Source organism: Aphelocoma coerulescens, chromosome 1, assembly GCF_041296385.1.
Source record: "Aphelocoma coerulescens isolate FSJ_1873_10779 chromosome 1, UR_Acoe_1.0, whole genome shotgun sequence".
NCBI lineage: Eukaryota > Metazoa > Chordata > Aves > Passeriformes > Corvidae > Aphelocoma > Aphelocoma coerulescens.
In genome coordinates, this window is record NC_091013.1 from 94,661,781 (window position 1) to 94,672,379 (window position 10,599).

At 42.7% G+C, this 10,599-nt stretch overlaps 1 protein-coding gene across 6 annotated transcripts in view; it reads left to right on the plus strand.

Annotated features, from left to right (window-relative positions):
- The window catches only part of WARS2 (tryptophanyl tRNA synthetase 2, mitochondrial), a 49,645-nt gene extending 40,083 nt beyond the window's left edge, over positions 1 to 9,562 (plus strand). For 3 of the 6 annotated variants that reach the window (XR_011151639.1, XR_011151673.1, XR_011151674.1), the window contains 2 exons: positions 1,574 to 3,643; positions 6,402 to 9,562. Coding sequence is in view for 1 of the 6 variants with exons in the window: in XM_069019123.1 (XP_068875224.1) it covers positions 1,574 to 2,022 (449 nt within the window). In the remaining 5 variants the exon portion in view is untranslated. Of the gene's footprint in view, positions 1 to 1,573; positions 5,431 to 6,401 lie in introns of those variants that run through there. The other 3 variants (XR_011151646.1, XR_011151670.1, XM_069019123.1) reach the window with 3 other exon arrangements.
- The last annotated feature ends 1,037 nt before the right edge of the window (positions 9,563 to 10,599 follow it).

Here is a 10,599-nt window from a genome sequence, read left to right on the forward strand (position 1 = left end):
ATCCCTGGTAGAGGAATGCACGTGATGTCTGGTATTCTAGTCCAGGGGGCCAGATGCACTCTGCTGTTGCCAGTCAGCCTTACTCTTCAAGTATTGGACTTTTTAAGAGCAGGGTCTCTGTTCCATGCTGCTCGTTCAGGAGACATGTAAGCAGCAAGGCAAGAGACCTCCAGCAAGCAGAATTCTTCAGATTGTGAGTGGTAGATGTTTACATTAAGCATGCTGAACAACCTGTTGGTATACAGTGTATATGTATGTACAGTGCTCCAAATTTTAAGGGTGTTTAATATATACTTGAATATTTCAATATGTGTCTGTCACAGTGATTAAGACTTTGTGGTTTTGATCTTAGACTCAGGAAGACTTATAAGGAAAATCTTGGCAGCCATTTTTGAGCTATAAGGTCATAGGCCGGGGGGTGAGGAGGAGTCAGATGGCGCAAATGGCATGTTTGTTAAGAAACGTGAAGAATTGGGCAAGGATGAAGCATTGCATCTTTGTTGTAAGTAATGTAGAGGAATGCACAGCAGAGACCTTCGCCCCCAAAAGGGCAAGGAGCTCTCACCTTAGAAAAGACAGGCGGTAATAAACCTTTCTCAATTTTCAAACCTCAGTGACAAAAAATGGTGTTAGACCTAGAGAGGAGTTTTGAGAATATTAGGTATTGCAAACTCTGCAGTTCCTAATTGAGTACTAAGCACTATAAAGAGGAGCTGAGTGTTGTTTATGATGCAGGTGAGACTGTTTACCATTAAATAAAAAGCTCAATTTGAAAAAAAGAAAAAATTCACTTTGCTCCCAAGAAGCATTCCTTCCTAAGTTCACAAGTATATGCAAACCAACAAAACGTCCTACATGAATGGGGGAAGGTAGGGCCCTATTCAGATTTACCTGGGCTCTTTCAAATTTACAGAAGAGAGACAGACTCTTCCCAAAGGTGATTTCAGAACAAAGCACTTTCTGGGGCAATCTGAATTGTATGCTGGAGAACCTTTATCCTTTCACTGAGTACATAAGCCCTCTATGAGCAGTATGAAGGTAATTTAATTGGCTGTATTAGGTGTCTAAAAACAGTGCTTTACAGAGCTGGTCAGTGTTGAGTTAGAGAATTTTAATAACTGTCTTTACTGAGATTTACAGAGAGATTTTGAGTGGTAGAGTTTCCTGAAATAAGGACATTAACTGTTAGAGGGGTTTTTTTCTTCAGTGGATTTAACCTGTTTCTCCACTACTCAGAACCTTTCAGTAATGTGCAATAATAGAAGGGAGGAGAAATCTGGGGGGGAAATCAGCATGTAAGCTACATAAAATATTAGGAGTAGCCCCAGCAGAAGTTCCTTCTTCATGAGGATAGGAGAGATGGAACAGGTTTCATTCAGTTTATAAGAGGAGAAAGGTGACTTCTTAGAAGGACAGGAAGAGTGCAAGGACTAAACAAGAGCACACGTGATTGTGCTCACAGTTCATTTTTGAGCAAGGATAAACAACTGCATCATATGGCTGCACATTTTTCTTAGCAATTGTCATAAGAAACCATTGTCTGTGTTCATGACTTTTTTTTTTTTTTTTTAAGGTACGACAAAGAAAATAAAATCCCTCCGAGATCCAGCAGTGAAGATGTCCAAGTCAGACCCACAGAAGTTAGCTACTGTTAACATAGCAGACAGCCCTGATGAAATAGTGCTGAAATTTCGCAAAGCTGTGACTGACTTTACCTCGGAGGTGACCTATGACCCCACCGCTCGCCCCGGTGTCTCCAATCTGGTGTCCATTCACGCTGCAGTAACGGGGCTTAGCATCAAAGAAGTGCTGCACCAAGCCACTGGTCTTGACACTGCTCACTACAAAATGGTAGTAGCAGAGTCAGTTATCCAAAAATTTGCACCTATCAGGAATGAAATCAAGAAACTCCAGGAGGACAAGTCCCATCTGATAAAGGTTTTAGAGGATGGAGCAGAGAAAGCCAAAGAACTGGCTGCTCCTATCTATCAAGAAATAAGGAGACTGGTGGGATTTCAATAGAAGCTGCTGAGTAGCCACAAGGACTTTTGTATCATGGGATAGAGATTTTATTATTTGTAACAAAATCATTTATTAATTATTAATATTTTTGGTTTGAAACAAAAGCTTTTTTTCCTGGAAGATCCAAGGAGAACATTGGAGATGATTGCACTAAAAAATGTGCATGGAGCCAGATACTTCCAGTGGGACCATCATTAAGCTTGTCTGGTTAGTCAAAGAGGGAGAACAGAAGCAATCACAATTCACAAAGAAATTGTGCAAAACCAGAATATAAGGTTGCCTGTGTGGGTTTTTGGATTTTTCCATTGACCACTACAAGAAGCTGAAGTGTAGGCGAGGTGATCAGAATCTAGAAGAAAGATATATAATCCTCTCAAGAGCATATTTAGCTGTGTATGCAATCTTGTTACAGATGGACAGTTCACCCTGCTGGGGGTTATTCAGCTTTGATATGGTGATTGAACATGTTCTTGGATAACCAGAATAAAAGCAGAGACTTAAGAATAAATGCTCAGGGTGATGAAGAGAGAACGTACTGCTTCTCCCTATAGTGTCTTCAAATTCAGTGTGAATTTTCTTTTTGTATCTATGTAGTTTGTGTGAAGTGAATTTCACTTCTGCCATTTGTGCCATCCTGCTGGTCAGGTCTAAGGTATTTCAGTGAGAAATGACATGTGCTCCAGCTGCTCATATTTCATCTGCTGTTCTGTTTAGCAGGATTTTCAGTTCAGCATCAGGTCTAGGATTGCTTTAAAAAAGGTGTAGGGGGGAAGACATAATGCTAAATCAAAGAAGTCTTGGGTTGAGAATCAGAGAATTCTACAGAGTAAAATTTACAAAATTCTTTCTTCAGAAAGTTGTGCCGAGGTCAGAGCCAGAATACAGTTAAATAGATCTTTATGGACTCTTCACTACTGAGCCTTGAGAAAGTGTCGTGGTGGGGGAACAGTGTTAGCCTGCCCTGATCTTGGGCCTCACAAGATCCACAGACTGGGACCCATGGATTGTGGTATTTGTTGGGGAGTGTGCAGGAAAGGGGAATTGCCAAAAGGAGACACCATGTTCTGAAGAGGGGTAGTAGCACATGTCAAAAGGTAATGAAAGCCCTACTGGTCTTGTGCCAGCATATTTAACTGTATTGTTACACTTCATGGTGCTGTGTTTGAAATTGCTGTACTGTGATGTAAATTGAGTTAATCCTCTACTCTGGCAGCTCATAACCACTCTATGCCTGTGGCATTTGTCATGTGGGATTGCAGTCTTATATGACTGAGTTAGTAAAACATGGTGGGGGTGGAGGGGGCATGTTTCTACATAGTACCATTAGTTGGTTGGTTGGTTGGTTGGTTGGTTGTTTTGGGTTTTTTCTAAAAAGCAGTATTTAGTTAAGTATAGTGTGTTGATTCAGAAAGAAATATTTGATTTTCCAAAACATAAAGCTGAGAACTGAGCGTCTCCAGGTCTGTGATGTGACCTGTATTTATTTGTTACGGATCTGAAGAAGAGAACTGCCATGCATGAACTTGACGATGACAGATTTTCTAAAATTAGTCAAGACTGAAAAAGCAGAGTGGATGAAGACAGACTGATTGGAACCAAAGTCAGTATGTACAAGCCTCAGGTAATGTCCTCTGGAAAGAATAAGTCTATTCAAAAATTGTCCCTGGTTTTAAATAAGCTGTAGTGGATAAGGAAAGGACATGTTATAATTGTGCATATTTACATAGTTTTACAAAACTTTTGTCAGTGTTTAACAGCTGCATTAGGGCACTAAGACAAAAAATAAAGGCACACAATTGCTGCTGCTTACTAACTTGGCATAAAATGTTTGCTGTGGCACTTTTTAATATAGATTGATTTCTGCAAAGGTCCCACAGTCACAGTATGTTCCTTAAGAGAAGCGAACACTGTGCTCATGAAGACTCTGAAAATCTTTAATACTAGTGTGTCTAGTTTCTACCCTACCTCTTTTTCACTTGCAAAGATAGAAGTATATATTCAAAAGACAAATCATAGTTTCAAGGTCTCTTTACACTTCTAATACTCAAATCACCTAATATATAGAGTTGCCATTCAACACACCTTCTTTGCAATGGAAGGAAAATAGGAGCATTCATGGGAGGGGTTGACACCAACAGGTAATTTTGGTTACTTAAACTTTTCTGAGCCATCTTTCCAAAACTGTTAGGTTTTTTCAGAAAATTGTGTAGGGAAAACAGGAAGAAAAAACTTCAAAAGAGCCTTTTCTTTGGGGTGGGTGTTTATGACATTACATATTTAGCTGTGTCTCAATCAAATTCACTAATTTGCCTTTTTTTAATTCAATAATACATTGGGAGTTTTCCCTTCCCTTTCTCCTATCAGTCACAGTTTTTTCTGCAAAGTTAACCATCTTGGTATTGAGGTGGTTTAACTGAGCTTGAAGCAGTGAGTTGATTCCAAGCTACTCTCCCTTCTTCTACGTCCCTGTTTCCTCTTGAGAATGTTTTTATAAGCACCCATTCTATATAGGGTTTTGTGGCAACATTTACTAAGTGGTGCAGATGAGTTAGAACAGCTGTTTAGAGAGCAGTTGCTGAGATGACTTGATGCTTTATATTTCATGATTATTTGTTTCACACTAACTCTAGTGCTGGGGATTTAATTTTGTTTGCAACAGAGTAGGTACACTCCTGAAATGCGTTTTCATAGGGTTTTTTATCCAAATCATATTCTCTAAGACTTCTCTGTGATGTCAGGTGAAGTGCAGCTGGTGGGGAGTTTCTGCAGGAGCGCACTCCTGATCCCACTGCAGTGTGGTATAGACATGCCCTGTGGTATTGTGGAAGTCGTTGTAAGGTGTTCTTCCAGGACAGGGTGGGAAAAGGGTCCAAGTACATCCTTCCTGGCTGAAGTAAAAACAGTCAAAAGGTGGAGGGGTATCCTTACCCCTTGCTGTGTTGCTCACTGAAGAAAAGGAAGTAGAAACAACGATCCTTTATTTAGAGTGTGTTGGTAGTTTGTGTCTCAGACTCAAAATCTCCTCTTTTGCCGTTCCTGTGTGTTACTGCATCTGATGTCCTGCAGATCCCAACCACTGCATATGTATTGGGCATGGCATCTCCTGGTAAGGCTCACCTTTAGAGATAAAACATCAACTCCACAGTGAATAACTTGCAAAGATCCAACAAAAACACTTGAGACAATTTTTTTTTGTGTCTAGTTGTTCCTAGGAAATCATGATATCACATAGTGAGTGTCAGCTCTGTGCTTTCAGTTTAGAGCACGGAGTTTACTGAGAATTTTAGATTCAGGAACAATGTTTTCTTCAGCAGAGATTCCAAATGATGGTTGGCCCCATAAATTAACTCTAAGACTACTCCAGCATACATCCCTGCCTCAAATATCTGGAGTGCATGGATATTGTTCATTATAGTAACTTAAAGATGTGGTTGAAGTATACTTAGTTTTCAAACGCCATGACCTGGCTTCTCAGATTCCCCAGAAGGCTTTCTGCATAGTTCTGATTCAGTGTGTGTTTATCTACAACCAGTTCAAGCAAAGCTCCTTTGCAGGATTATGGCTGCATTCATTAAAGGTTAGGGAATTCCTAAAAGTGAGCTGGAAGTCTAAGGAAGGACAGTGAAATGGGATCCTTGGGGACTGACCTGTGTCTAAATGTTTTGGGAACCATAAGTTATCAAAGCAAATGTTTTCTTATCCTTGGTTAGGGCCATGATCCTGACAGCAATATAGCAGTAAATACTGCTGATGAAAGTGTGTTCTTTCAGCGGTCCAGCTTGGTTAGATTTATGTTCAGTACAGCAGATGGATCTTTCACCATTTTGATCTGTGCATTTAAGCTCCTGGATGGTGCCTACTCATTTGTTTATGACTGATGGACTGCTGCACAGAGATACAGTCTAGCAAGCTGGCATAGGAAGTCTAGTGGAAAAGGGTTTTTGTTCAGGAAATACATTATCTGTTCTTGACAGGAAAACAAAACTCCTCTTTCTGCTGTCTAATTTCCTTTAAATTATTTGATCTGTTCATTCTTTCTGGGTAAATTTGACAGTAGCTGCAAGAAGAATGTCAATGTATTGTGTAGTCAAAAGCCTTGGAAGGATTGAGACATCTCTCATCTTTTCAGAAGTCCCTTACATAGTGGGACTTTACTATTGGCATCAGCCAGTTTTGGGGAAAATGCTGCAGCAAAACTGTAATCATATATGACATTAACTTTTCTGCTTAAAGCTTTTGTGTTTTGGTTTGGGTTTTTTTAGCTCAGTAGCCTGTGAAAGACGACTTTTTAAATATTGAATTCCCAACCAAGCTTTTTATCACATTGTCCTGTCCAGATGACAGCCGAAGTAACGGGAAATTCTCTTTTTTTGTCACAGAAGATTCTGCACTGATTCTCACTGTCTTTTCTGTTGTTCTGTTGGTTGTGCTAATGGTCATATTGTGGAAGGTTTGACAGGTAAGTATTTATTCTGTATCAATAAGAAGTCATTTTACCTGCAACAGTCCCATATTATTATGGAAATGGAAGATTCACTGATCATTTCACTCGTAGGCTGCAGCCTTGGTGTCACAATTATTTTATTTAAAACAAAATGCCAACCTCCTGCACAGGTACAGTAAACAGTTTAACACCTGGGAAGATTTTTTGCCACTGTTGTAAACTGCTGTCACAGAACACCATGACTGAAGATGAGATTATCCACTACAGGAACGGTCTCGTGCTGCCTGTGGACATAAAATTAAGCACTGAGCTTAGTGTCTGTTGTGCTGTTGTGCTCTCAGCACTCCAACATGGCTGTGAGACGGAAACAGAGCAAATCTGTGCCACACCAGAAGGTTTGATCAGTTCCAGATGTGCTACATTTGCTGTATCTGCAAGACAAAATGTCAAGGCAAGAGTTCCAGAACCAAAATCCTTAAAAGTTATTAAATGTTTGGGAGTAACAGCATGCTTGTAAAGCTTGGCTTATAAAGCCTATGATAGCATAGTCTTAGCCTCATTCATATGGCTGACATGAGCAGTCAGTCACACAGCTGAGTGTGATGGTGGCATAAGGTAAGCCATCTGCTTCCTCAGTACAATAATGTAGAGACAGTATGAGTCTAATTTGGGGGGTTACTGGATTAACCCTCACAGGTGGGAAGTGATAGCTCATGGCAGAACAAGGTAGTACCAGATCTCTTGTGTCCTAAACCATTCTGAAACCAGATGCTCACAGTTCAGGTGGGGACTTCAGGTTGTGCAAAGCACAGGCAAGGAGCTGCATGGACAGTGTCACTTGTCCCACATGCTATTGTATCTATGACTCTGCAATTGCTCCGATTTCAGTTTGGTGTGATTTTATTGTCATCCATCAATGCGAAATGATGGTCATGTGCTGATAAAATTAAATGGAACTTCTATTTGAAACACTGGCTATATGTTCTCTCCTATCTTTGGTGAAAAGTTCTTTCCTGATGCCCCAGGATTTATAGAAAGAAATTGTTAAGCTGAATACAGATGAAACTTAGCAAAACAATGCTGCTCTCTGGCATCATCCAGACTTTCTGGTGTAGGTGGTTTCTGGCTTCATTCACCCTGTTTACCTTCATGCTTCCTCCCCTAAGCCACATCCCTGTCTGAGTAAAGTAAAATCTGTATGTTGAATGTTGCAAGACTGACTTTTTATTGTGACTGGAAACAGTTCTTCAAATATATTTCAAGAGTCTCTTCATGGTGTTTGCTGAATGAATAACAAAGATTTCAATAAGTGCCTCTTGAGTATTTAAGCCACGAAAGATCTATGAGTGGGTTGGGGCTTGCTCTGCCCACGCTTACTCCTTCATGGTCTGTCTGGCAGATGTTCCCACAGCAAGAATGGGAAAAAGAGCAATTTTCTGCTTAGGCTTGTAGGCCAAATGTAAACTGCAAGTGGCAGTGTGTCATCCATTATTTTTAGGCAGCCCTCATGAACTTGCTCTTAGTGACATCACTGTTTGCATGCCCCTAAAGTTGAAATTGTGTGGATATTATGGGGGGAAAACCACTGGATGTGAACAACTAAATCCATTTCTGTCCCAGAGCTGATGCCTTTGCTATGCGTGCACATTGGCACATGGCGAAGAAGGGCCTTGCTGCTTGGGAGAGGATTGCTGCTGCCACCATTGAGACAACTGATCCAAACTGTGAGACTCCTGCCTTACGTTCACCAACATGAACCCCCCTAGAAGGAAACTGTGAAGTGGATGAATTTACTGTGTACACTGCATGAGTGCTGCAGGTTGTGTAGTGTTGGTGTCACCTGTTGGGAAAGTATGATTTTGGTGTTTAATAACCATTGCCAAAACAGCCCAGGTGTGCTGGGATTCTGAAGATCTCGAATCTCTTATGAGGAAAGGCTGAGAGAGCTGGGCCTGTTCAGCCTTGAGAAGAGATGTCTGAGAGGTGGCCTCATCAATGTCTATAAGTATCTGAAGGGAGGGTGCCAAGAGGATGGAGCCAAACTTCTCGGTAGTGCCGAGCGCTAGGACAAGAAGCAATGGGCAGAAACTGGAACAGCGGAAGTTCCACCAGAACATGAGGAAGAACTTCTTTACTGTGCAGATGCACTAGAAGAGGTTGCCCAGAGAGGTTGTGGACTCTCTCTCTCTGGGGGTACTCCAGAACCATGTGGACACAATCCTGTGCCATGTGCTCTGGGATGACCCTGCTTGAGCAGGGAGGTTGGAGGAGTTGGCCCACTGTGGTCCCTTCCAACCTGACCCATTCTGTGATTCTGTAAATTCAGATGTGTTCCTGATTTGTATGTGGGTTGTTCTGGCTCCTCTGAGGACAAAATGTGCTCTTGTGGGGGACTTATATATAATGGGCCTAATTCCTACAGAGTTATTGTTAAAATAGACTTCAGAGTTCCAAAATATCTGTATCGTGTAATAACAGAATTGAAGTGATGAGCATTGCTGCTCTTTTAATCCACTTCAGTTACCAGCATTACACACTGGCAGGAGTAGAAACTCCACTTTTTTTCTTCTTTAAGCCAACCAGGTTCTGACTCAAAGGGCTTCACTCTACTTTCTGCTTGCCTTTGAAGAGATGGATTAGCTGAAGTGTGAATGTTCATTAGCTTTGTGGCTTATGAGGATATTTCAATAAATCTTGAGTGATTTGTCAAGGGAGATCTCTGGGTGGCCTGAGAAGATGGATGCTGCAGGGTTTTGGGGAGGATGTTTTACCTCTCTTCAGTTAGAAAAAAAACCCAAGTATAATGTACTTGCAGATGAGAATTAAATAAATAGAGAACATTGAATATTCCCTATCAGCTTTATTGAATGCTTTGCTATGGCTTGATAGAAAACAGCAAAATGTGCATCGTCAAGGCTATTTTGGTATATTGTTTTTCATCTGATCTGAGTTTATTTCTTTGTTGCATTTGAGCAGGATGCTTAACTTTGAGCAGGATGCTTTGCCTCAGTTTTCTCACTATAAATGAGGCATAGGAGACTTCATTACACAGATATTGGGAGGCCAGACTAGTATTTGAGAAGCATTTTGAGCCTTCTAGTTGAAGATGCTCTCACTGGGCACTGAGTTACAGTATTTCTTCCTGAAGTGCTCTTTTGGTGATGCTTATGGTGTGAGTAAACATAGTGAAAAGTGCTGGAGGGCAGATAGTTAAGTACAGAGTAATAAATGCATTTAGTAAAAGCGTCCAAGTTGTGTGCTTCACAGAAACCTGTAGGCTGTTGATTTCTAACTTGATACTCTTTGTTGTGCTGCAAAATGCTTGAAAATGACCCAAAAGAAACTTGAACCAAAGGCTCTACTGCAGTTTTTCAATCTTTGTCTCCTCCTTGCAGTGTGAACACAAGGGTCTCTCCAAGTATCTAGTATCAAAAGGAAGGTAATTCTACTACAGGGAAGGGGGGAAAAAATTACTAAATTTCCTGAATAGTAAACAGTTTGGGTTGGCCTTTGAGGTTTTTTTAGAGAGCTGGTCCCTCTGTTCTTGGGCCTTGCACTGCTGGTGGATATCTCGAGGATGGGACACCCCTGCCTGCTGTTGTTGCGGGCCTCTCCCCGCTCCCCACCTCGAAACAAGCGGCCAGTGGAGAGAACTGGGCAAGTGTCGGGGAAGGTGTCGCAGCAGTGAAGCAGCGGTCGGGGAGCGTGGCTGGGGCTCCGTTCCGTGGGAAGGAGCTTCCCCAGCGCGGGGGGAGCCGCGGGGCCCCGGGGCGGGGGCGCAGTGCGCGGCGGCGGGCGCCAGGGGGCAGCGGCGGGCCGGGGGCGCTGCGGGCGGGGCCACACGCGCGTCGCGCCCGCTGCTCCCGGGGCCCGGCGCAGCCCTGGCGCTCCCCGGCCCGGCCCGGCCCGGCTCCCCGCGCTCCCCAGCCCAGCCCGGCGCCCTGCTTCCTCGTGGCACGGGGCCGGGAACTGCTTCTGCCTGTGTCCCGCTGCCCTGACCGGGACGAGGGAGCGGACTCCGAGCTCCGCGGGTTCAAGGAGACGATCAAAGCTCAGAGCCCGGCTCAGCCCGTGTAGCGGGGTGAGTGAGGGAGCATCCCTTGAGCTCTGTGCTGCGGGGCTGTGTCCCCCCG